This window comes from Mesoplodon densirostris, chromosome 4, assembly GCF_025265405.1.
Source record: "Mesoplodon densirostris isolate mMesDen1 chromosome 4, mMesDen1 primary haplotype, whole genome shotgun sequence".
Classification (NCBI taxonomy): domain Eukaryota; kingdom Metazoa; phylum Chordata; class Mammalia; order Artiodactyla; family Ziphiidae; genus Mesoplodon; species Mesoplodon densirostris.
In genome coordinates this window covers 121,558,867-121,584,536 of record NC_082664.1, presented here as the reverse complement: position 1 = coordinate 121,584,536, position 25,670 = coordinate 121,558,867, and the positions used below count along the sequence as shown (strand labels likewise).

At 37.2% G+C, this 25,670-nt stretch overlaps 1 protein-coding gene across 1 annotated transcript in view; it reads left to right on the top strand.

Annotated features, from left to right (window-relative positions):
• ARIH1 (ariadne RBR E3 ubiquitin protein ligase 1) overlaps nucleotides 1–25,670 on the top strand; it is a 122,807-nt gene that overhangs the window by 81,659 nt on the left and 15,478 nt on the right. The window contains exons 6-9 of the mRNA XM_060097039.1: nucleotides 19,046–19,112; nucleotides 20,438–20,544; nucleotides 22,956–22,998; nucleotides 23,523–23,594. Coding sequence (XP_059953022.1) covers nucleotides 19,046–19,112; nucleotides 20,438–20,544; nucleotides 22,956–22,998; nucleotides 23,523–23,594 — 289 coding nt within the window. The remainder of the gene's footprint in view (nucleotides 1–19,045; nucleotides 19,113–20,437; nucleotides 20,545–22,955; nucleotides 22,999–23,522; nucleotides 23,595–25,670) is intronic.

Here is a 25,670-nt window from a genome sequence, read left to right as displayed (position 1 = left end):
GTGTTTAAGCACTGGGATTTGAAGGTAATAAAAGTAAAAGCAGCCTTGTGCTTTAGTGAGCAAATTTCTTAATCTAATGAAGCCATAAATTGACTTAACCAGTACAGTTTATAAAGCCACTGATTCCACTTTGTTAATCCTAACCTACTTTGGTTTACTAAAATATATTTACTGTTGTTGTCAGCTTGTGTTAATACTGTTTCTTTCAGTAAATCTTATTTCCATTATTGTTTTAAGTGAACAAGCATAAACACGTATCATCTTAAAGTACCGCCATCCCTGCAGCCTTCTTTATCTTGTCCGCTGATACTTTAATTCTTTGTATTCTTTCATCAGTACATTTCATCAGCATAGGTCACTGTATCTTTTCATTCATTCCACAAACATTTACTGGGAACCTACTCATTAGCACATATACACAGGAGAACAACAAAAAAATTACGATACATTTCCTTTCTCCAAGAAGTTCATAATAATAAATAAATAAAATGCATAGTTTAAGTTTTATATATAAATGTATATATAAAGTACATTTACAAAGAAGCAAATTACTCTATCTGAAGAATTTAGGGAAGCTTTACTTAGGGAGTAATATCAAAGTAAAATTTTGGGTTGAGGGTAATATTAAAGAAGGGATGCCAATATTTTTTAAATAGTCCATGAACTTCTCTGTTATGTATTCTGTAGTAGCTAGAGCACAGAGTAACAGATTACTAGAGATGAGGATGAAAAGAGTTTGACAGTTTATGATGAGTTTCATCAAAGAAGGTTATTAGGACTGATAATAAGAAAGAATTTGGTAATATCTAATATGAGTGAGCATATAGTACAATGGGGAGTATACTGTTGGAACCTTTTTGTAATGCAGTTTGGTGATTTCTACAAATGTATATGCTCTTTGGCTTTTTGTTTAATAGTTTCATCACTTTGAATATGTCATTGTATTGTCTTCTTACCTCCATTGTTTCTGATAAGTCAGCTATTAATTATATTTTTGTCCCCTCTTTGCTGCTTTCAAGATTTGCTGTATCTTTGGCTTAAAACAGTTTTGACTATGATATATCTAGATGTGGTTCTCCTTGTGTTTATCATCTTTGGGGCTTCTTCAGCTCTTTGGATGTGCATGCTGGTGCACATCCACATTTTACCTTAAATAGTTGTATGCTATATCTTCCATATTCTTTCTTTTAAATAAATAATTTCTTTCTTTTAGAATTTAAAAGGTTAATTAAATGAGAGAATGTGCAGTTTTTCATGTTTAATCTTAAGATCTGGACTTCTCTGGTGGCACACTGGTTAAGAATCTGCCTGCCAATGCAGGGGACATGGGTTTGAGCCCTTGTCCTGGAAGATACCACATGCCGCAGAGCAGCTAAGCTCTTGCGCCACAGCTACTGAGCCTGCGCTCTAGAGCCTATGAACCACAACTACAGAGCCTGCGTGCCACAGCTACTGAAGCCCTCACGCCTAGAGCCTGTGCTCCACAATAAGAGAAGCCACCACAATGAGAAGCCCGCACACCACAATGAAGAGTAGCCCCCGCTCACTGCAACTAGAGAAAGCCTGCGTGCAGCAATGAAGACCCAACATAACCAAAAATAAATAATAAATAAATAAATTTATTTAAAAAAAATCTTAAGATCCATAACTGAAATACGCTTTTTTTTTTCTTAGTATGAGAGACACTGAATCCTTCCCAGTGATGGATTATCAGTTTTTTTAAAAAATTTCCAACTTGATAGATTTTAAAAATGGTTTCTTGTTTTAATTCGAATTAAACTCATTTGGAACTTGAAACTGAAACGTGATTCTTCCTGAAGACATATTACCCTTTAGCCCTCTCAATTTGAAGCTAGCTTTTTTTCCCCTGTGTATTTTATGGTCAAGAGGTAAAGTCATTGTTCCCCTTGGTCCCAAATGCTGTTTTCAGACCATTTCGCTTCTTCAGTTTAAAATCCATAAATCCTTTGAGTCTTGTTGTCCAGCTGTATCCTGGTCCTTTGTGCTTTTCTCTGCTTGACACCTTGGTCTGTCCCATTCAATTATTTGTAGTGCTATCACCTCACGCACAATCTTTACTTTCTCCCAAGGCTTGCTGTCATCCAGTGTGGTTTCAGTGTCCATATGTGTAGTTCATTCTACACCCTAGCCCTGTAGTTCTACAAGTGTAGTCCCCCGACCAGCAGCATCAACATGGAGCTTGTTAAGAGAATGCGTATTCTCAGGCCCAGCTCCAGACTTACTGAATCAGAAACTCTTTGGACAGGGCCCAGCAATATGAACGACAGGCTGTCTTAGTATGCTTCTGATGCATACTTACGTTTGAAAACTCTTGCCGTAGCCTTTCATTTCTGTGATCTACTCATTTCCAGGAAAATCCCCTTCACCTTAGCCATGTACTCCTAAGGCCACCACTCTAGGCCTACTCTAGTTGTACTCTTACTTTACAAAATCATGTTTATCTGCCTCTTCCTAAAAGAGTGCTCCTCGGGGTTCTGTCTATCCCACTATTCTCACTTTATGCACTTTATACACTTTCCCTAGGCATACATTGGAAGTTCCCAATTTTAAAAAAAAATTTAATTTTATTAATTTTTTTTGGCTGCATTGGGTCTTCGTTGCTCTGTGCGGGCTTTCTGTAGTTGCAGTAAGCAGGGGCTACTTTTTGCGGCGCATGGGCTTCTCATTGCAGTGGCTTCTCTTGCGTGCAGAGCACAGGCTCTGGGCGTGGGCTTCAGTAGTTGTGGCATGCAGACTCAGTAGTCGTGGCTCACAGGCTGTAGAGCACAGGCTCAGTATTTGTGGCACATGGGCTCAGTTGCTCCATCGCATGTGGGATCTTCCCGGACCAGGGCTCGAACCTGTGTCCCCTGCATTGGCAGGCAGATTCTTAACCACTGTGCCACCAGGGAAGCCCCGGAAATTCCCAAATTTATATCTCCAGATTTACACTCTCATTTGAGCTTGGGACCCATATACCCTAGTGCCTGTCAGGCATCTTCATTTGTACATTCCTCTGGCTTTATCTTGTCCAGCCCTCCTACTACCTTTACCACCACCAGACTCATTCTTCTTGCTTCTCAGTATCAAATAATGGCACCACTTGGTGTTAAAGATTTGCCTGAATGAGAAACCTTGGTGATATCCCTGATTCACTTTTCTCCTGCATTTTTCAGTCATCCTTGCACGAAATTCTATAAATTCCACATCCTAATTACCCTTAAACCCATCCATTTCTCTCTGTTTCTACTGCCATTAACCTGATTCACGCCATCGTCTTGTCTTAGCTGGGAATCTGCAACTGGCTCCTAAGTGATTCCCTTATACCCAGTGTTACCACCTTCCAGTTCTTCTTCACAAATGGCTTTCATTGTCCTATATTGCTTACCTATGCAACTTCATCTTTTGCCTCACCTTTTCTCATTATTCTAGCTACGTAGAGCTTGGTTTCTTGAAAGTACTGTGCATTTTATTTGCATTTGGTTTGGTAGGATTTTTTTAACTTTTTTTTTTCTACTGTCTCTTGACTTTGTTTCTTACAAGCAGTACTCGCTTTCTGTTTTACTCTCCAGTTCTCTTAATCTACTCATCATCTTAGTCATTCTTAACACCTCATTTTAACTCACTTTCATTTTGGTTTGGATAGACATCCTATGTGTTCCTTAGCTCCTTCATATTTCCCTTACCCTGCACTTTTGTAATTGCCTATATCCTTGTCTGTATTCTTTCTTAGGCTGTAAGTTGACCCCAGGTACCCTATTTATGTTGACTGAATTATTTTCTTACTTCCATTCAGGATGTGTGACTCTAACCTTGGTAAAATACTACCCAGAAATTATTCACTGATCTTTCAGTGCTTCTTAGACTCACTTCTTAAGATTAGTGATTCATTGGATTCACCTTTTTACTCCTTCGCAACGTGTGTAATAGGCACGTGTCCTTGAATAAGTAACTGGAAATATATTATTCTCCCTGCTTTCATAAGCGTATGTTATCATTGCTAACTCCAGTGATTGATTTGTGCTGTGATACCATTAGGGCTATTTGGCTAAGTGGGGCTCCCCTTCTTTGATGCTTTCATGAGATTAATTAAAACTATTTATCTAAATTATTTATCACTTGAGACTGAATAAATGTTTGTCTCTTTCTGTTCATACTAGTAGTTGGTTAGTGGTTTGTGTTTTTTTTTTCTTTGGCTGCGCCGTGCAGCTTGTGGGATCTTAGTTTCCCGACCTGGGATTGGACCTGTGCCACGGTAGGGACAGCCTATAATCCTAACCACTAGGCCGCCAGGGAACTCACAGTAGGTTAGTTTTTTTATGTAGTTGTTTGGGGCCTAAATTTCTTTTTCTATGTATAGCTTCTCTAGTAATCTTAGGGATGATGAAGGTAAACTTGTGTCTGTTTAATCTTTTAAAGACCTGCAAGTAATGTATTAGTCACACCTTGACTAATCATTGTTATCATTAACACATATCTGGAATTGTGATGTTCTGATTCAACATCCTGCAAGGTGTGTCTAAAAAATGGAGTGGTTTATTTTCATATATGGGGGTTTTTAGAAACAAATAAGCAGAGATGATGACAAACTCATTGCCACTCAGTTCTAGCAAAATTATTCCAGATGATTTTTTTTAAAAGCTTTAAGTGATACATAAGATTTTTTTAAAATGAACTAAAAATAGAGTTACCATATGGTTCAGCAATCCCACTCCTGGGCATACGTCCAGACAGAACTGTAATTCAAAAAGATACATGAACCCCTGTGTTCATAGCAGCACTATTTACAGTAGCCAAGACATGGAAACAACCTCAATGTCCATCAACAGATGAATGGATAAAGAAGATGTGGTACATATATACAGTGGAGTACTACTCAGCCATAAAAAGGAATGAAATAATACCATTTCAAGCAACATGGATGGACCTAGAGATTATCATACTAAGTGAAGTAAGCCAGAAAGAGAAAGACAAATACCATATGATATCACTTATACGTAGAGTCTAAAATATGACACAAACAAATTTACCAAAGAGAAACAGACTTAGAGAACAGACTTGTGGTTGCCAAGGGGAGGGGGCATGGGGGAGGGATGGATTGGGAGTCTGGGGTTAACATGCAAACTATTATGTATAGAATGGATAAACAACAAGGTCCTACTATATAACACAGGGAACTATATTCAATATCCTGTGATAAACTAATGGAAAGAATATAAAAAAGAATGTGTATATATATGTATAACTGAATCACTTTGCTCTACAGCAGAAATTAACACAACATTGTAAGTCAAGTATACTTCAATTATAAAAAAAGATTTTTTTTAAATGGATCTTAGGATCTTGGTATAGATATTCCATACCTCTATTGGCTAATTCTTCACTTGTCTGAAAAGGGCAGAAATGTTCTTTTAAAAATAGATGGTCTTAAATTAGATAATATAACTTAAAAGCTCTTCTTTGATAGTTATTTCCTGTTCCATCAACTTTAAGCAGTAAATCTTAACTACTTACTATGTAAGGTGAGGAAATTGCTGCCTCTGTGCCGTCATTCACCTTTAATCTCTTCTACCCCCTAATTTCTGTTAGATAACATAATTACTTTATATCGTCAACTTTATAGTTAAATCTATTCTGGAACAGTTTCTCTTATGTTTTGTCAGTAGGTTTAGTCACAAAATGGTAAGCCAGTGCTTTTATAATATTATAATTGTAAATATTACATAAAACCAAGTAATTGAATGGATCCAGAGCAAAGTAAATGTAGTCCTGTAAGTCTGTGCTGCTCCAAGAAGAATGAATATTCCAAACATCCAAGTCAGATGATTATTTTTTTACATTCTATCACATAGGCTTGTGAAGCTGTGTAGACCCTCAGATGGTTTGTACCATCTGAGGCAAGAGACAAACTGAACTTTGATATGTGTATTAATCACAGTATAGTAGAGCATCTCATCTTTTACAGTGGAAATACATCATTTTTATTTAATTGTAATCACTTCAATTTGCTGTGCATTGGTTTTTGTTTTTACTTTTTGAATTAAGTTCTAAAATAAATTCAGTAAAGTGTGTAAAGTACATTTACTTTAGAAGTATGTTTTACTAACCACCCAGATCAAGGTACAGAATTTTTCCAGTACCCAGAATATTCATCCTTGTGACCCTTCCCAGGTGGTATCCATCTCACCCCCACTACCTATTCTGACTTCTGTCACCACTAGTTAATTTTACCTGTTTTTGAACCTCATTTAAATGGAATTATGTAGCATGTTCTTTTTCTGAGTGTGTATCGGCTTCAGTTAATGTAATGTGTTTCTTTGAGGTACGTGCATGTTGTTAAGTATATGTGTATGTTTTTAGGTTTGTTTTGTTTTTGCTATGTAGTATTTCATTCTCCTGATAATAGATACTTGGAGTTTTTTTGGTTTGTTGGTTTGGTTTTGACTACTGTGAAAAAACTACAAGGAATATTCCAGAAGTGTCTGGGTAGATATGTACTGATTTCTTTTGGGTATATACTGAAGAGTGAGATTTTTAGCCTTACAATAGATACTGCCAGAGTATCTATCTACTTTCCCAAAGTAGTTGTACCTCCACTTCTCCTAGTTATGTGTGACTGCTCTAGTCCTTGTTCACACTTGTATCACTAGTCTTTTCTAATTTTAGCCATTTTGGTGGGTATGTAGGGATATCTCATGGTGGTTTTAATTTGCATTTCCTTGGTGGGTAATGATGTCAGACACCTTTCCTTGGATATCCCTTTTTACGAAGTGCCCATTCAAGTCACTTTCTCATTATTAAAATTTTGTTATTTTGTCTATTTGTTAATTACTTTCTAAGAATTCTTAAAATATTCTGATATGAGTCTTTTGTTAGATATATGTATTACAACTATTTTCCCCAATGTGTGGCTTACCTTTTTTCTCTCTGAATGATTTTTGGTGAACAAAAGTTTTTATTTTAATGGCATCTAATTCCTCATTTTCCCTCATTTATGATTATTGCTACTTACTAAATCTTTGCTTACCCCAAGGTTGTATTTATTTTTAAGGCAGTCTACAGAGAGTTTATGGAGAATGCTTTGAAAACATGTGACTTTAAAGTTGTATGTCTCATAGTGGAGTAAATTAATGCTCCCCCCCCCCATCATTTCTCTACGATGAAACAGAAAAGCACTACTTCCGTATTCTAAGTAGGAAATTTATCACAAATGTATAGAATACTGTCAGTTTTAAAATATATGCTTAAGGGATCAGAACTCAAGTTCACACTGAAAATAATTTCCTCGTCTCATTGAAATGCAAAATGAAATAATTTGTCAAGCTTTGGTAATTAATAAGGTAAAGTGTATATAGATAGGGATTAAATTACTGATAATTATTAAACTTTAAAAAATGTTTTTGAACTGTAAATGTAAAGTTACAGATTGAAGGGAAGCAGAGAAGGGTGTTGGAGGGCTGCTTGAAGCTGATTGTGTCAGGCCTAATAGGCCATTAAGGTTTTTGGCTTTTATTCTAAGATAGAGCCATGAGAGGATTTTGAGCAGAGGAATGACTTGGTCATAGAGGATTGCTCTGACTGCTCGTATTAAAAAGAGACTAGGGGGCCTCCCTGGTGGCGCAGTGGTTGAGAGTCCGCCTGCCGATGCAGGGGATACGGGTTCGTGCCCCGGTCTGGGAGGATCCCATATGCCGCGGAGCGGCTGGGCCCGTGAGCCATGGCCGCTGGGCCTGCGCATCCGGAGCCTGTGCTCCGCAACGGGAGAGGCCACAACAGTGAGAGGCCCACATACCGCAAAAAGAAAAAAAAAAAAAAAAGAGACTAGGGCTTCCCTGGTGGCAGTGGTTGAGAGTCCGCCTGCCGATGCAGGGGACACGGGTTTGTGCCCTGGTCCGGGAAGATCCCACATGCCGCAGAGCAGCTGGACCCGTGAGCCATGGCCGCTGAGCCTGCGCGTGCGGAGCCTGTGCTCTGCAACGGGAGAGGCCACAACAGTGAGAGGCCCGCATACCGCAAAAAAAAAAAAAAAAAAAAAAGACTAAGTGGGAGCAAGGAGATGGCGAGACTATTAAAACAGACCAGAAGAGAAATGATGTTGGTTTGATACAGGACTGTAGCCGAGGAGGTAGTGAGAAATGGTTGGATTTTGGGTGTGTTTTCAAGGTAGAGTTAGAGTCAGACTCTGATAAAAGAAGGAGATGAGCCAGAGATGATTGTAAGATCATTTTGACCTTTGATTGTGATTACATGAATTCAGATGATAGTATATGTTACATTTCTTTTTAATGACCAGAAATTTGAGCAGAGATTTTTTATAAAGTTGTTAATCATCACATTGTCATAATCCTACAACCCGAAAAGCCCACTAGTAGGGGAAGATGGAATGTAATAACAGCTTTTTAAAAGATTTATGAATTATTTTAATACATTGGAAAATGCCTATAATGTTAGTTTTAAAAAACTAAGATATAAAATAATATGTAGTAAATTTTCTATTTAAAATTATATGTCATACATTTACAGAAAAAAAGAGGAAAGAGTCTAGATTCATAAAAATCTTGAGTGATTATTCCTCCTGAGCAATAGGGTTAAAGGTGATTTTTATTTCATTCTTTATACTTACCTATAATTGGTTTGTCAGGGGGAGAAAAAACCCTTTTTAAAGAAAAATATTTCATCATTAGTCCTAAATTGAAGCATAATATTGTTGACTTACTCAGGGTGCTATATAAGTATAAGGCATATAAATATTATATGTTTAGTGTAAGTATTACTAAAGTACTTGGCATACTAAAAAAAAAAACCCTGTGTTTAAAGTTACCTGGTTTCAAAGCACGGCTCTCCAGTTATCTCATTTGTAAAAGCATAGAATTATCCCAAAACTCAAGGGCGTTTAAATGCTTTTGAACGTGTGCTCAGAATGTATATATAGATGGCATTCAGTAAAAGTCATTTTTTTTTTTTTACCTTGATAAAGAGCTGCCTTCTATGGTGAGAATTGGCATAATAGCTATTTTCATCATAAGTGATGGCAGCAGGACCTTGTGAAGATAATTAGCTTATTAACGGCCAGGTTGACACTTGCCTTCTTGAGAATGCTTATTCTCAAAAATGGGAGATCACTTTCTTTTTCTTCCCTGTCACGAACTTAAGGCTTAGTCATCTTGGCCTAATAGCTATGGCTGACCTTTATTCTCGCCACTTATGCTTAGGCTAGAATTATCTATAAGAAATCATTAGGGTTTGTCACATCAGAGCAGCATTATTGGTAATAGAGGGAGTAAGATGTATTTGGAAATCGGGGATTCTGACTTTGAGTCTGTTTCTTAATTATTTTTTAATTGATGTGAATTTCATATAACAATATTCACCATTTTGACTAGTTTAAAGTATACAATTCAGTGTAGCAAAAGAAATCCCATATCCACTAAGCAGTCAGTCCTCACTCCCTCCTCCCCTTAGACCCTGACAACCACTCATCAGTTTTCTGTCTGTATGGATTTGCTTATTCTGGACATTTCATTAAAATGGAGTCATACAGTATGTGATCTTTTGTGTCTGACTTCTGTCACTTAACATAATGTTTTCAAGGTTCATCCATGTGGTAGCATGTATAAGGATGCTATTCCTTTTTATGGCTAAATAATATTCCATTATATGGATATTTCATATTTCTCCATTCATCAATTCTTGGACATTTGAGTTATTTATACTTTTTGTGGAAACGTTTGTGTTATTATTTGAACATTTGTGTGCAAGACTTTTATTGAACACATGTTTTTGATTCCTTGGAGTGAAATTGCTGGGTCATATGGTAATTCTGTGTTTAACTTTTTGAGGAACTGCCACGTGCACTAATCATTTTTATACCTCATTTTCAACATCTGCAAGATGTGGAGGTTTAGTCATTTAAAAAATCCTTATTAAACACTTACCACAGACCAGGCAGTGTACTGGACATAAGAGATCTTTTCATGGATCTTATTGTTTGGTTGGGGATAGGGAAACAGGAAGGCAGATATTAAACAAATGATTATACAGATAGCTGTCTAATGAAAATTATGACACATTCTATAAAGGAGAGGTGTATAATGTGCCATAGGAACTAAGGTAAAGGTGGTCTGTGTCTAGACTGGTATGGTGAATTGTCAGAAAAGGCCTCCATGAGTAACAATACATCTTAGCTGAGTGAAATAAAATAATAATAATAATAGCAACTTCATCTTATATTTATTGAGTGCTTACTATTTGCCAGGCACTATTCTAGTCGGCCAGCTCTATTTCTTCTCTCCATCTTACAGATTAGTAAATTGAAAAATGGAAAAGTCAAAGAACTTACCCTCAGTTCATAGCTAGTACGTTGTGAAGCCAGTATTCTAACCTAGGTTGTCCCGCCTCAGCCCCACTATGATAATCTTTTGTTTCCTTTCCAAGGGAGGTGGCCCCAAGCAAAAGCCTCTGAGGAAGGGTGGTGCATACTCTTTTGAAAGAATACAGATATGAGGGGAGTACACTGAAAGTAGCTCAGGACAGGTGGGGTCTTTTTTTTCTATCTCTTTGGCCACACTGTGCCACACGCAGGATCTTAGTTTCCCAACAAGGGGTAGAACCTGTGTTCCCTGCAGTGGAAGCTCAGAATCTTAACCACTGGACTACCAGGAAAGTCCCAGGGTGGGGTCTTATGGAAAAAGAGAAGTGAGTGGGATAAGAAACTCAAGAAATAGATGAAGCCAAATTGTACAAAACTTTGCTATACATTTAAGAGATTTTAATGAGATTGGACTGTGCATTTTTTAACATCTTTATTGGAGTATAATTACTTTACGATGGTGTGTTGGTTTCTGCCTTATAACAAAGTGAATCAGCTATACATGTGCATATATCCCCATATCTCCTCCCTCTTGCATCTCCCTCCCACCCTCCCTATCCCACCCGTCTAGGTGGTCACAAAGCACCAAGCTGATGTCTTTGTACTATGTGGCTGCTTCCCACTAGCTATCTGTTTTACGTTTGGTAGTGTATATATATCCATGCCATTCTCTCACTTTGTCCCAGCTTACCCTTCCCCCTCCCCATGTCCTCAAGTCCATTCTCTACATCTGCATCTTTAGTCCTGTCCCTAGGTTTTTCAGAACCTTTTCTTTTTTAGATTCCATATATATGTGTTAACATACAGTATTTGTTTTTCTCTTTCTGACTTACTTCACTCTGTATGACAGACTCTAGGTCCATCACCTCACTACAAATAACTGAATTTTGTTTCTTTTTATGGCTAAGTAATATTCCATTGTATATATGTGCCACATCTTCTTTATCCATTCATCTGTCGATGGACATATAGGTTGCTTCCATGTCCTGGCTATTGTAAATAGAGCTGCAGTGAACTTTGTGGTACATGACTCTTTGAATTATGGTTTTCTCAGGGTATATGCCCAGTAATGGGATTGCTGGGTCGTATGGTAGTTCTAGTTTTAGTTTTTTAAGGAACCTCCGTACTGTTCTCCATAGTGGCTGCATCAATTTACATTCCCACCAACAGTGCAAGAGGGTTCCCTTTTCTCCACACCCTCTCCAGCATTTATTGTTTGTAGATTTTTTTGATAATGGCCATTCTCACTGGTGTGAGATGATACCTCATTGTAGTTTTGAATTGCATTTCTCTAATGATTAGTGATGTTGAGCATCCTTTCATGTGTTTGTTGGCAATCTGTATATCTTCTTTGGTGAAATGACTATTTAGGTCTTCCACCCATTTTTGGATTGGGTTGTTTGTTTTTTTGATATTGATGTGCATGAGCTACTTGTATATTTTGGAGATGAATCCTTTGTTAGTTGCTTTGTTTGCAAATATTTTCTCCCATTCTGAGGGATGTCTTTTCATCTTGTTTATGGTTTCCTTTGCTGTGCAAAAGCTTTTAAGTTTCATTAGGTCCCATTTGTTTATTTTTGTTTTTATTTCCATTTCTCTAAGAGGTGGGTCAGAAAGGATCTTGCTGTGATTTATGTCATAGAGTGTTCTGCCTATGTTTTCCTCTAAGAGTTTTATAGTGTCTGGCCTTACACTTAGGTCTAGGTCTTTAATCCATTTTGAGTTTATTTTTGTGTATGGTGTTAGGGAGTGTTCTAATTTCATTCTTTTACATGTAGCTGTCCAGTTTTCCCAGCACCACTTACTGAAGAGGCTGTCTTTTCTCCATTGTATATTCTTGCCTCCTGTATCAAAAATAAGGTGACCATATGTGCATGGGTTTATCTCTGGGCTTACTATTCTGTTCCATTGATCTATGTTTCTGTTTTTGTGCCAGTACCATACTATCTTGATTACTGTAGCTTTGTAGTATAGTTTGAAGCCTGGGAGCCTGATTCCTCCAGCTCCGCTTTCTTTTCTCAAGATTGCTTTGGCTATTCAGGATCTTTTGTGTTTCCATACAAATTGTGAAATTTTTTGTTCTAGTTCTGTGAAAAATGCCAGTGGTAGTTTGATAGGGATTGCATTGAATCTGTAGATCGCTTTGGGTAGTATAGTCATTTTCACAATGTTGATTGTTCTAACCCAAGAGCATGGTCTATCTCTCCATCTGTTTGTATCATCTTTAATTTCTTTCATCAGTGTTTTACAGTTTTCTGCATACAGGTCTTTTGTCTCCTTAGGTAGGTTTATTCCTAGGTATTTTACTCTTTTTGTTGCAATGGTAAATGGGAGGGTTTCCTTAATTTCTCATTCAGATTTTTCATCATTAGGAAAAATGATGTATAGGAATGCAAGAGATTTCTGTGCATTAATTTTGTATCCTGCTACTTTGCCAAATTCATTGATTAGCTCTAATAGTTTTCCGGTATCATCTTTAGCATTCTCTATGTATAGTATCATGTCATCTGCAAACAGTGAGAGCTTTACTTCTTCTTTTCTGATTTGGATTCCTTTTATTTCTTTTTCGTCTCTGATTGCTGTGGCTAAAACTTCCAAAACTGTGTTGAATAATAGTGGTGAGAGTGGTCAACCTTGTCTTGTTCCTGATCTTAGAGGAAATGCTTTCAGTTTTTCACCATTGAGGATGATGTTGGCTGTGGGTTTGTCATATATGGCCTTTATTATGTTGAGGTAAGTTCCCTCTATGCCTACTTTCTGGAGAGTTTTTATCATAAATGGGTGTTGCATTTTGTCGAAAGCTTTTTCTGCATCTATTGAGATGATCATATGGTTTTTCTCCTTCAGTTTGTTACTATGGTTTATCGCGTTGACTGATATGCGTATACTGAAGAATCCTTGCATTCCTGAGATAAACCCCACTTGGTCATGGTGTATGATCCTTTTAATGTGCTGTTGGATTTCTGTTTGCTAGTATTTTGTTGAGAATTTTTGCATCTGTGTTCATCAGTGATATTGGTCTGTAGTTTTCTTTCTTTGTGACATCTTTGGTTTTGGTATCGGGGTGATGGTGGCCTCATAGAATGAGTTTGGGAGTGTTCCTCCCTCTGCTATATTTTGGAAGAGTTTGAGAAGGATAGGTGTTAGCTCTTTTCTAAATGTTTGATATAATTCTCCTGTGAAGCCATCTGGTCCTGGGATTTTGTTTGTTGGAAGATTTTTAATCACAGTCTCAATTTCAGTGCTTGTGATTGGTCTGTTTATATTTTCTCTTCCTTCCTGCTTCAGTCTTGGAAGGTTGTGGTTTTCTAAGAATTTGTCCATTTCTTCCAGGTTGTTGGAATATAGTTGCTTGTAGTAATCTCTCATGATCCTTCATATTTCTGCAGTGTCAGTTGTTACCTCTCCTTTTTCATTTCTAATTCTGTTGATTTGAGTGTTCTCCTTTTTTTTTCTTGATGAGTCTGGCTAATGGTTTATCAGTTTTATCTTCCCAAAGAATCAGCTTTATTTTTATTGATCTTTGCTGTTGTTTCCTTAATTGCTTGTTCATTTATTTCTTTTTTTTTTTCTTTTTCTTTTTTTGTGGTATGTGGGCCTCTCACTGTTGTGGCCTCTCCCGTTGCGGAGCACAGGCTCCGGACGCGCAGGCCCAGCGGCCATGGCTCACGGGCCCAGCCGCTCCGCGGCATATGGGATCCTCCCAGACCGGGGCACGAACCCGTATCCCCTGCATCGGCAGGCGGACTCTTAACCACTGCGCCACCAGGGAGGCCCTCTTCATTTATTTCTGATCTGACTTTTATGATTTCTTTCCTTCTGCTAACTTTGGAGTGTTTTTGTTCTTCTTTCTCTAATTGCTTTAGGTGTAAGGGTAGGTTGTTTATTTGAGATTTTTCTTGTTTCTTGAGGTAGGATTGTATTGCTATAAACGTCCCTCTTAGAACTGCTTTTGCTGCATCCCATAGGTTTTGAGTCATTGTGTTTTCATTGTCATTTGTTTGTAGGTGTTTTTTTTTTTATTTCCTCTTTGATTTCTTCAGTGATCTCTTGGTTATTTAGTAGTGTATTGTTTAGCTGCCATGTGTTTGTATTTTTTTTTTACAGATCTTTTCCTGTAATTGATATCTAGTCTCATAACATTGTGGTCAGAATAGATACTTGATACGATTTCAATTTTCTTAAATTTACCAAGGCTTGATTTGTGACCCACGATATGATCTATCCTGGAGAATGTTCCATGAGCACTTGAGAAGAAAGTTTATTCTGTTGTTTTTGGGTGGAATGTCCTATAAATGTCAATTAAGTCCATCTTGTATAATGTATCATTTAAAGCTTGTGTCTCCTTATTTATTTTCATTTTAGATGATCTGTCATTGGTGAAAGTGGGATGTTAAAGTCCCCTACTATGATTGTGTTACTGTCGATTTCCCCTTTTATGGCTGTTAGCATTTGCCTTATGTATTGTGGTGCTCCTATGTTGGGTGCATAAATATTTACAATTGTTACATCTTCTTCTTGGATCAATCCCTTGATCATTATGTAGTGTCCTTCTTTGTCTCTTCTAATAGTCTTTATTTTAAAGTCTATTTTATCTGATGTGAATATTGCTACTCCAGCTTTCTTTTGATTTCCATTTGCATGGAATATCTTTTTCCATCCTCTCCTTTTCAGTCTGTATATATCCCTAGGTCTGAAGTGGGTCTCTTGTAAACAGCATATATATGGGTCTTGTTTTTGTATCCATTCAGCCAGTCTATGTCTTTTGGTTGGAGCATTTAATCCATATACATTCAAGGTAGTTATCAATATGTATGTTCCTATTACCAGTTTCTTAATTGTTTTGGGTTTGTTATTTTAGGTGTTTTCCTTGTCTTGTGTTTCCTGCCTAGAGAAGTTCCTTTAGCATTTGTTGTAAAGCTGCTTTAGTGGTGCTGAATTCTCTTAGCTTTCGCTTGTCTGTAAAGCTTTTAATTTTTCCATCGCATCTGAATGAGATATTTGCTGGGTAGAGTATTCTTGGTTGTAGGTTTTTCCCTTTCATCACTTTAAATATGTCCTGCCACTCTCTTCTGGCTTGCAGAGTTTCTGCTGAAAGATTAGCTGTTAATCTTATGGGGATTCCCTTGTATGTTATTTATTGTTTTACCCTTGCTGCTTTTAATATTTTTTCTTTGTATTTAATTTTTGATAGTTTGATTAATATGTGTCTTGGCATGTTTCCCTTTGGATTCATCCTGTATGGGACTCTGCGCTTCCTGGACTTGACTGACTATTTCTTTTTCCATATTAGGGAAGTTTTGAAGTATAATCTCTTCAAATATTTTCTCAGTCCCTTTCTTTTTCTCTTCTTTTTCTGGGACCCCTATAAATCGAATGTTGGTGCGTTTAATGTTGTCCCAGAGGTCTCTGAGACTGTCATCGATTCTTTTCATTCTTTCTTCTTTATTCTGCTCTGTGGTAGTTATTTCCACCATTTTATCTTCCAGATCACTTATCCGTTCTTCTGCCTCAGTTATTCTGCTATTGATTCCTTCTAGAGAATTTTTAATTTAATGTATTGTGTTGTTCATCATTGTTTGTTTGCTCTTTAGTTCTCCTAGGTCCTTGTTAAACGTTTCTTGTATTTTCCCCATTCTCCTCCCAAGATTTTGGATCATCTTTATTGTTATTACTCTGAATTCTTTTTCAGCTAGACTGCCTATTTCCTCTTCATTTGTTTGGTCTGGTGGGTTTTTACCTTGATCCTTCATCTGCTGTGTGTTTCTCTGTCTTCTCATTTTGCTTAACTTACTGTGTTTGGGATCTCCGTTTCTCAGGCTGCATGTTCGTAGTTCCCCGGGTTTTTTGGTGTCTTCCCCCAGTGGCTAAGGTTGGTTCAGTGGGTTGTGTAGGCTTCCTGGTATAGAGGACTGGTGCCTGTGTTCTCATGGATGAGGCTGGATCTTATCTTTCTGGTGGGCATGACTGCGTCCAGTGGCATGTTTTGGGGTGATATGACCTTATTATGATTTTAGGGAGCCCCTGTGCTAATGCGTGGGGTTGTGTTCTTGTCTTGCTAGTTGTTTGGCATAGGGTGTCCAGCACTGTAGCTTTCTGGTCGTTGAGTGGTGCTGGGTCTTAGCGTTGAGATGGAGATCTCTGAGAGAGCTTTCGCCGTTTGATATTATGTGGAGCCGGGAGGCCTCTGGTGGACCAGTGTCCTGAGCTAGGCTCTCCCATCTCAGAGGTAGATGCCTGACACCCGCTGGAGCACCAAGATCCTGTTAGGCACACGGCTCAGAGGAAAAGGGAGAAAAAGAGAAAGAAAGAAAAGAAAGAAAAAAATTAATTAAAGTTATTAAAATAAAAAATAAATTATTAAAAATAAAAAAATTAAAAAGTAGTTTAAAGAAAGAATAAAAAAAGAAAGAAGACAGCAACCAAACCAAAAAACGAATCCACCAGTGATAACGAGCACTAAAAAGTATACTTAAAAAAACAACAAAAAAATGGACAGACAGAACCCTAGGACTAATGTTGTAAAAGCAAAGCCATACAGACAAAATCACACAAAGAAACATACACACTCACAAAAAGAGAAAAAGTAAAAAAAAATATATATATATATATATATTATTTTTTTTAAAATAGGAAGAGAGCAACCAAATGAATAAACAAATCTACCAATGATAATAAACTCTAAACACTAATCTAAGATAATCATAAAACCAAAAACAAATTAGATGTAGAAAGCAAACCCCAAGTCTACAGTTGCTCCCAATTCTGCCACCTCAGTTTTGGGATGATTCGTTGTCTATTCAGGTATTCCAGAGATGCAGGGTACATCAGGTTGATTGAGGGGGTTTAATCGTCTGATCCTGAGGCTGCTGGGAGAGATTTCCCTTTCTCTTCTTTGTTTGCAGGGCTCCTGGGGTTCAGCTTTGGGTTTGGCCCTGCCTCTGCGTGTAGGTCGCCTGAGGGCATCTGTTCTTCGCTCAGACAGGATGGGGTTAAAGTAGCAGCTGATGAGGAGGCTCTGGCTCACTCAGGCCGGGGGTGGGCGTGGGGATGGGGAGGGAGGGATAGGGATGCGTGGCAGAGGCCATCGTGATGTTGCACCAGCCTGAGGCGCGCTGTGCGGTTCTCCCAGGGAAGTTGTCCCTGGATCACGGGACCCTGGCTGTGGCGGGCTGCGCAGGCTCCCGGGAGGGGAGGTGTGGATAGTGACCTGTGCTTGCACACAGGCTTCTTGGTAGCTGTAGCAGCAGCCTTAGCATTTTATGCTCATCTCTGGTGTCCTCTCTGTGAGCCTAGGCTCGTGCCCGTCTCTGGAGCACATCTAAGCGGTGCTCTGAAACCCCTCTCCTCATGCACCTCGAAACACTGGTCTCTTGCCTCTTAGGCAGTTCCAGACTTTTTCCCGGACTCCCTCCCGGCTAGCTGTGGCGCACTAGCCCCCTTCAGGCTGTATTCACGCAGCCAACCCCATTCCTCTCCCTGAGGTCTGACCTCCAAAGCCCGAGCCTCAGCTCCCAGCCCCCACCCGCCCCAGTGGGTGAGCAGACAAGCCTCTTGGGCTGGTGAGTGCTGGTCGGCACCGATACTCTGTGTGGGAATCTCTCTGCTTTGCCCTCTGCAGCCCTGTTGCTGTGCTCTCCTCTGTGGCTCCGAGGCTTCCCCCCTGCCACCTCCCCCCATCTTTGCCAGTGAAGGGGCTTCCTAATGTGTGGAAACTTTTCCTCCTTCACAGCTCCCTCCCAGAGGTGCAGGTCATGTCCCTATTCTTTTGTCTCTGTTTTTTCTTTTTTCTTTTCCCCTACCCAGATATGTGGGGAGTTTCTTGCCTTTTGGGAAGTCTGAGTTCTTCTGCCAGCATTCAGTAGGTGTTCTGTAGGAGTTGTTCCACATGTAGATGTATTTCTGATGTATTTGTGGGGAGGAAGGTGATGTCTATGTCTTACTCTTCCGCCATCTTGAAAGTCTCTCTCTGGACTGTGCATTTTTGATATCGTTCTTGCTGGCTTTGTGAGTTACTCTTTTTCTGCTTTAACATCATTTTCTTCTAATACTCATAGGAGTATTTACCATTAAAATTAATGAAGCGTAAGCTTCAGGGTTCTTCACTTTCATGGGTTCCTGTGAGTTCAAGAAATTCTTGTGAATTAAGGTGTTCTAGGTGGATAAAGGAAGTCAGGTTGCAGTCAGTAAGCATTTCTGATAAATTACCAAAAGATTTCAGAAGAAGGAGGCTATCAAAATTATATCTAGCAAAACCTGGATCCATTTCTGAACATTCCTACCAACATCCTTTATTTCACACACAGATTTTTGGGAGGGGATCTTATAAAAGGTGGCTGAGAATTGCTGTCTTAAGGCAAGATATCAGAGTCAGAAAACTCTGAAAGGGGCCTAAATTTGACAATATTGGAAAATCATTAGACTACAATACAAACTGGGTAAAAACAGAATAGTTAGAATATAAGAAATGGGGAAATGTCTACCAAAATAAAACTATAGAAACTTTGAAATTATTATTTTGATCCCTGCAGTTCCATTTGTTGACAGTTTATGTGTATTTTAGTATTTTCAATTTAAGGCAGTTTTTATAGCACAGAGCATTGAAATTTTATTTTATAAATGTGGAAAATATTCTTAGCTGAAAACTTCCTAATAAACTTTTATTCTCGCTTGCAGGCGCCTGATCACAGATTCAAAAGTTAAATTAAAGTATCAGCATTTAATAACAAATAGCTTTGTAGAGGTAAGTGATCGCATAAGTTTTCCTTCTTTAAATAAAAGGAATTCTGTTTATTAATAGAAATATCAGTTCGTCTTATATAAGAAACACCTTTACAGTAACTTCAGTTTTTGTCTTCATTTATGAAGCATACCAAAATACCTTTATTCTCAAAGGAATGTGACAAACCAATAAGTAGATGTCTTTTCATTGATCTTGAGCTTTGAGAATAAAATTATTTTATAGTCTTCTTTTATCCCTAGCAGAGAATTTTAGCTGATTATTAGTGATGTCATGTTTAATCATGTTGGGCACTCTAACCCTGCTATATCTCTGCTTGTTTTACCTTCCATTATCAGTAAACTTCGTTTAAAAAGAATTATGTAGTGGTTTTTTGTTTGTTTTTATCAAATATGTATTAACAGAAGTTGGCAAACTATGGCCTGCCTGTTTTTGTAAATAAAGATTTATTTGAACAGGCAGGTTTTTTTATTCTGTGACTGCTTTTTGCTGCAGTGGCAGAGTTGAGTTGTTGCTAAAGAGGCCATATGGCCCACGGAGCCAAATATCTCTACTTTCTAGCTCTATGTGAAAGAAGTTTGCCAGCCCCTGTACAAGAGCACCAGTGTAACTTGGTATTTCAGTTCTAGAATGTAATTTTAATTTTTATTAGAGATTAAACTGAAGGTCAGATCTTCTAGAAAATAGCATTTTTTAGGGATAGTATATTTTTTGAAATGGTCAATAAACTTGAGTTCTGATGGAGTGAGTGTTCCTTGAGCCATGTTTTGTCTCATAATAAAAGTACTTCAAAAGTCGTATTTCTTTTGATGAACTAAAATGGAATCTTTGCTGTGGTTTAGGCACTGGCTTTTGTTCTTAGAAGAGCTTTCTGTGGTCAAAGAGAGAAATTCCATGTGTATCCCTCAGCTTGTTTCATATTATTCTATAGCATGTAAACGCCTTCCCTAAGTAGAAGCGTATCTTGTTTTCTTGTGTCTTTTAAAATTACCCTGAAATAGAACCATAGACAAATTGATGCTTGTTAATGATCACATAATGGTGATCATTTATTTTAAAGTTCTCAGTGGGATTTTGAAGGTAGAATAAGAGATAGGTTATATTTTATAATACCAGGTCTTCAAGGGATCTATAATCTTAGAAGAACAGTACGTCCAAAAGCATTGCTGTAGGAGACTAAATATTGGTGGCAGGTTTTTATGTGTCGGTGACACCATCCCCACTTTGTGATAGTGAGGAAGTAGTATAAATAATTGCATGGTGTACTGGAAAATCTTGCATCATGATTTAATTTGCTGTCATTTTTTATGTTCCAACTTGTATTTCAGTGCAATCGACTGTTAAAGTGGTGTCCTGCCCCAGATTGCCACCATGTTGTTAAAGTCCAATATCCTGATGCTAAACCTGTTCGCTGCAAATGTGGGCGCCAGTTTTGGTAAGCAAGTGATTTCCTAAATTGGAGTAGTGCACATAGCTTTTCTATTTATTTTTGTTAGTAAAATAGTAGGAAAAAAGCAACTATACCCCAATTTTAAAAAAAGAAAAAGAAAAAAAATAGTAGAAAATATTCTTTATCTGAGGTAGGTGGGTGATGTTGACTTTAAATAGTTTGTATTTCTTTTAAATAAGAATTAGATTAAAAAGTCACATCTTAAGATAGTTTTTCCTCTTTCTTTGTTGCTCTAACTTTTGGATTTATTTTCTTATGGGAAAAAAATACGGCTGTAATCACATTCTCTTGTGTGCTCCACTGGAAAGTATATGGCAGCAAATTTAAAGAACTGGGACAAAAACTCAGTTCTTCTCATTTCTTTTTTTTCAAGTTTATCCGTTTTATATTTATTATTACATTATTTATTGTAAATTTTAAAAGTTCTTCTCATTTCTGATTGACTGCTTATTTTGTCAAATTATGTTTGGTTCCCTTATGGCTCTTGATCTGTTTTCAGGTTCTCTCTTAGGAAATAAAATACACAGTTAGGTGTTTTGTTTTGTTTTTAATTTCCTTTATTCTAACAAGTTTAATCTTACTCCTAAAAATATGCAGATAAATTTGGAAAGATAAAACTTAGTTGATAGATGTGCTTTCTTTAACTAAGAATTCTTCTATGGGGCCCCTGGCCACAGCTTTCTTGGTAACCTGGATTCCTGGGAGTGCTATAGCATACTCTTTAGCCTTTGAATTTTAGGTTCAATTTAGCAGGGAATTTCCAATATCACGTATTAGAGAGTTAAGATGGTCTTCCATTCCCTTATGGATCTTTTAGGAATGAGAAGCCAGTCAAGCCAGGGGGCTCTGTAACTAACAAATAAACATTTTATTGGTATTCTGTATCATTCTTTTTTTTTCTCCAAACATCTATAGAATTAGACATATACATCATTAATACTAAATATTTCCAAAAAGAGTAGGTAAACTCAAAGAGATTAAATTTATGTAAAATACATGCTATTTTGGTAAAGATTAAATATGCATTATTGTTTCAGAGTTTACCCTGTAGACAGAGGGTAGAGTCCGATTCCTTACCTAGTTTCAAATATACTTTTAGTATGAAATATTTCAAATACAGATTTAAGTATAGAGAATAACAACAATGAGTACTTACATAGTTACAACCCAGCTTAATCAGAATCAGTATTTTGTTTGTTTTTGTCAAGAAATAAAACGTGACAGATACATTTGAAGCTTCTTTTTTTTTTTTTTTTTTTTTTTGGCGGTATGCGGGCCTCTCACTGTTGTGGCCTCTCCCGTTGCGGAGCACAGGCTCCGGACGTGCAGGCTCAGCGGCCATGGCTCACGGGCCCAGCCGCTCCGCAGCATGTGGGATCCTCCCGGACCGGGGCACGAATCCGTGTCCCCTGCATCGGCAGGTGGACTCTCAACCACTGCACCACCAGGGAAGCCCCATTTGAAGCTTCTTGATGTTCCCTTCTCCATTCCATTCCCCATGTTCATCTCCAGAAGTAACCATTATCCTGACTTCATTTAAACTGATGTAGCACTTTATTCTTCTAATTTGCAAGGGATTCTTGGCATTCCCAAATTACTTGATTAGCTAATTAATCAGCCATACCATGGTCACTTTTTCACAAGCATTTGTGTTTATTCTTAATTTATACTTTTTAAACAAATGTATATACCATGTGCCTAGAAAACAGAAAGGGATTAGCAATTAATATATAGTCTTAGAGAATATGTAGACATAGTCTTTTGCTTTGTACCTTGTTTGGTACAATTTATCTCTACTGGCTGAAGTTCATTTGTTTGGATCATGCAGAGATGTGACTTGTTTGCTTCCCACATATTGCTTACTGTGCATTAGTACTAAAGTATAGAATTACCCTACAAAGTCATTCTTTAACTCTTCATTTGGAGTGTTAAATAAAATATTTAATATATGCCTATGAAGCGTTGGTTGAAATTTAAGTTCAAATTATTGAACATGATTTCATTTTGGTTTCAGTTAGATAATGGTTGCAGCAAGGAATTATACATATTAAAAGCTATCAGAAAAATACAAATCTAACTATACTGATTTTATTGTCTTTACAGTTTGGTAGCTATTTAAATAGTCATCTGTTATGAAATTGTCATCATAGAATGTCTTCATGCTTACAAGTCATTCCTCATTTCACACACAGACACCCAAATATCTGTTGGTCCCAATACTAAATGCTAAATAATTTACTGTAGAATAAAATAGACATGGTTCCTGTCCTTGTATTTTGCATTCACTAGAAACTGGTGAAAGTATTGAGAAACTGTAAAGCATGAAGTTGTTTGTTTGTTTACTTTACTTACAGTAGGCAGGACTTAATTCTTTTAACTCTTGTGTCACTTAACAGCTTTAACTGTGGAGAAAATTGGCATGACCCTGTTAAATGTAAGGTGAGTTTGCCTGGCATTTTCATTTTTAAATAAGGTAGTAGAGTACTTCTAAGACTTGATGACTGAAAGCCACAGCCCACAAGTTTGTTATTTATTCATTAGTAAATGGAAGATAGTATTTTGCCCTTTTTATTTCAGGTGATCTTTGCAAGTTTTCAGGGAACATTCCTTAGGAATAAAGTCATCTCCTGATTATTATCAAGATAATGAGGGTTAAGGCACCTCCCTTGGAAGGCTTTGTAATTAGCTAAGGGGAATGACACACCTTGCAGCTGGGCCTCTCTCCTTGAGCTCTAGGTTCCCCACTTAGCTTCAGCCAGAGAAAGTCCTCCTTTGGTTGATTTTTTTTATGTACCTGGACTGGATATGAGAATCACAGGATTTCTTGGTTTAAAAGGTGGTAAACCCAGTGATAATCTTATCCTTTGGTTTTTACATTTAAGCTTGACTGTATTTAAGTGTTGATGTAATTTGCTATCCTTGAGTCTTCTGTTGTACTGAAAAGGGTTCCTGTTTTCAAACAGTGGTTGAAGAAGTGGATTAAAAAGTGTGATGATGACAGTGAAACCTCTAATTGGATTGCAGCCAACACAAAGGTTGGTATTTTCCTTCAGTAAACTCTTGGTATTGAAGCTGATAAGGATAGGTGTATCAGCATTAGCAAAAGTAGTAAGTTTACCTAATAAAGGGCCTTGTTTTACCTTTTTCTTGATTAAGGTTTACTTTTTATTTTCAGAATTATTGCCTATTAATAACTTGCCTTTGTTTTACTGTTTGAGTTTATTTTATTGATTACTATAGTGCAATATGCACGGTACTCTGCTGTAGAAGTTTTCTTCTATCAGAAAAGCAGTAGTTGATAATTTTTCTACCCTGGGGTTTGATAATATCTTTTCATACTGTTCTCGGCTGCCTTTTAGTATGCAAATGTATTATAGAGTATTTTTCCACCTAGCTTTTTTTTTTTTTTTTTTTTTTTTGACTAGGCTGTATTTCTGCCTTTTAAAATCCCCAGGGTTTAACTTCTAAGGAGTCATTCTTTAGGGCAGTTCAGTCAGAATAACTGAGTAACTTATTATTATGTAACTGAATTGGGCTTAACAAGTTTAACATTTTTAACATGTTAAACTCCCAAAATATGATTTATTAAGAGACTTGAATCCTGAGAAATAGAAGCTTTGGGGTAATATGAGTATCCTTGGTTTTTTGGGTTTTATTTTTTGAATAACATTGGTCATGATACTAGTTTCAAAATTCAGTTTCTTCATGCTATGAACCACTTCTTTAACCCTAGATGAATGTCTTACAAATGCAGATAATCTTGAGCACCCGTCTTTTCTATCACTAAGTAATAAGTAAGCATTTGAGTCTGAACTGTGTACCCAGCTAATTTCTTAGTAGAAAATTGTGTAAACATTCAATCTTACATCCTATTCGTATAGGAAGTGACTTGAGTGATGGATAATAGGGTTATTCATGAGCTATTCATTTTAATTATTGTCTTTCACATATGAAGATGATGTTTTAAAGAATATTGAGTTGTTTGACCAGAGTTAGTTACAGCTTTGCACTCTTCCATCACTCAATCTCAGGATAGTGATAAGAATGAGTGCTTAAATGATGAAGTCCAGCACATGATTTTATACCATTAGTACCCTGCTCTACCCAAAAAGATTAAAATATATGTATACATTTCTATCTCCCAGAAAGCATTAGCAGTAAAACAGTGAGTCCTGTGGCATAAAACAAATGCCCACATCTTTGAGGAATGTAGTTTTGAAGTTGATATTTCTGTACTCTCTAAAACCATCATGATAAACATACCTTATGGCACTCAAAAAAACCTAACTATAATGTCAGGAAGTGGTTGCTTTTGTTATTTTTTAAAACTTTCCTGGTAGCCAAGCATTCTTTTTCAAAAATTGAAGATTTCCCCACCAGAAATGTTCATTGAAATCCCAGAATCTGCTTTCAAACTAGTATTTAGAATAGGGCAGTTATATTTTCCCTAAGTAGTTTGATTAAACTGTAGCTCTCTTTCTGCATCTAGAAAAATCCCCAAATACTCTAAATCCCCAAGATGTTTAAAATAGGGAATATAGGCTTGAATATGTTTTGAGTTTGTTTAGAAGGTAGATTATTAAGCAAGAATGGCAATTTGTAATAACAGGTTTATCTACTTGGCAGTTTTGAGATGAAACTGAGGAGTTTTTCTCCTGAGACATTTCAGAAGCTTATTTTTGTTATTAGCTTTTTTAAAGGATTTGCAGATTGTTGGTATATTAAGAAATTAATACTAATTAGTTAATTATAGCTAAGAAATATAGAATGAAACAGATATATTAGGCCTGGAATTTGCTTCTTTGGGAAAATGTAGTATTTTTTATGTGAGTGACTTCAAAAATTTGATTGAAAATGTATAATTAAATATTGCTGTATTGACCTATTGAATTACTATAGTTTATGGGTAGTGTAGTCTGTTCACAGTAGCTGAATTGCAAGTAATATAATGGGTGATACTCTCGCCCGGTTATGGGAGTAACAGATGTCAGATACAAAAATGTACAACAAAATCCAAGCTTTACATCTTATAGTTTTATTAAAAATAATGAGTGGGCTTCCCTGGTGGCGCAGTGGTTGAGAGTCCGCCTGCCGATGCAGGGGACACGGGT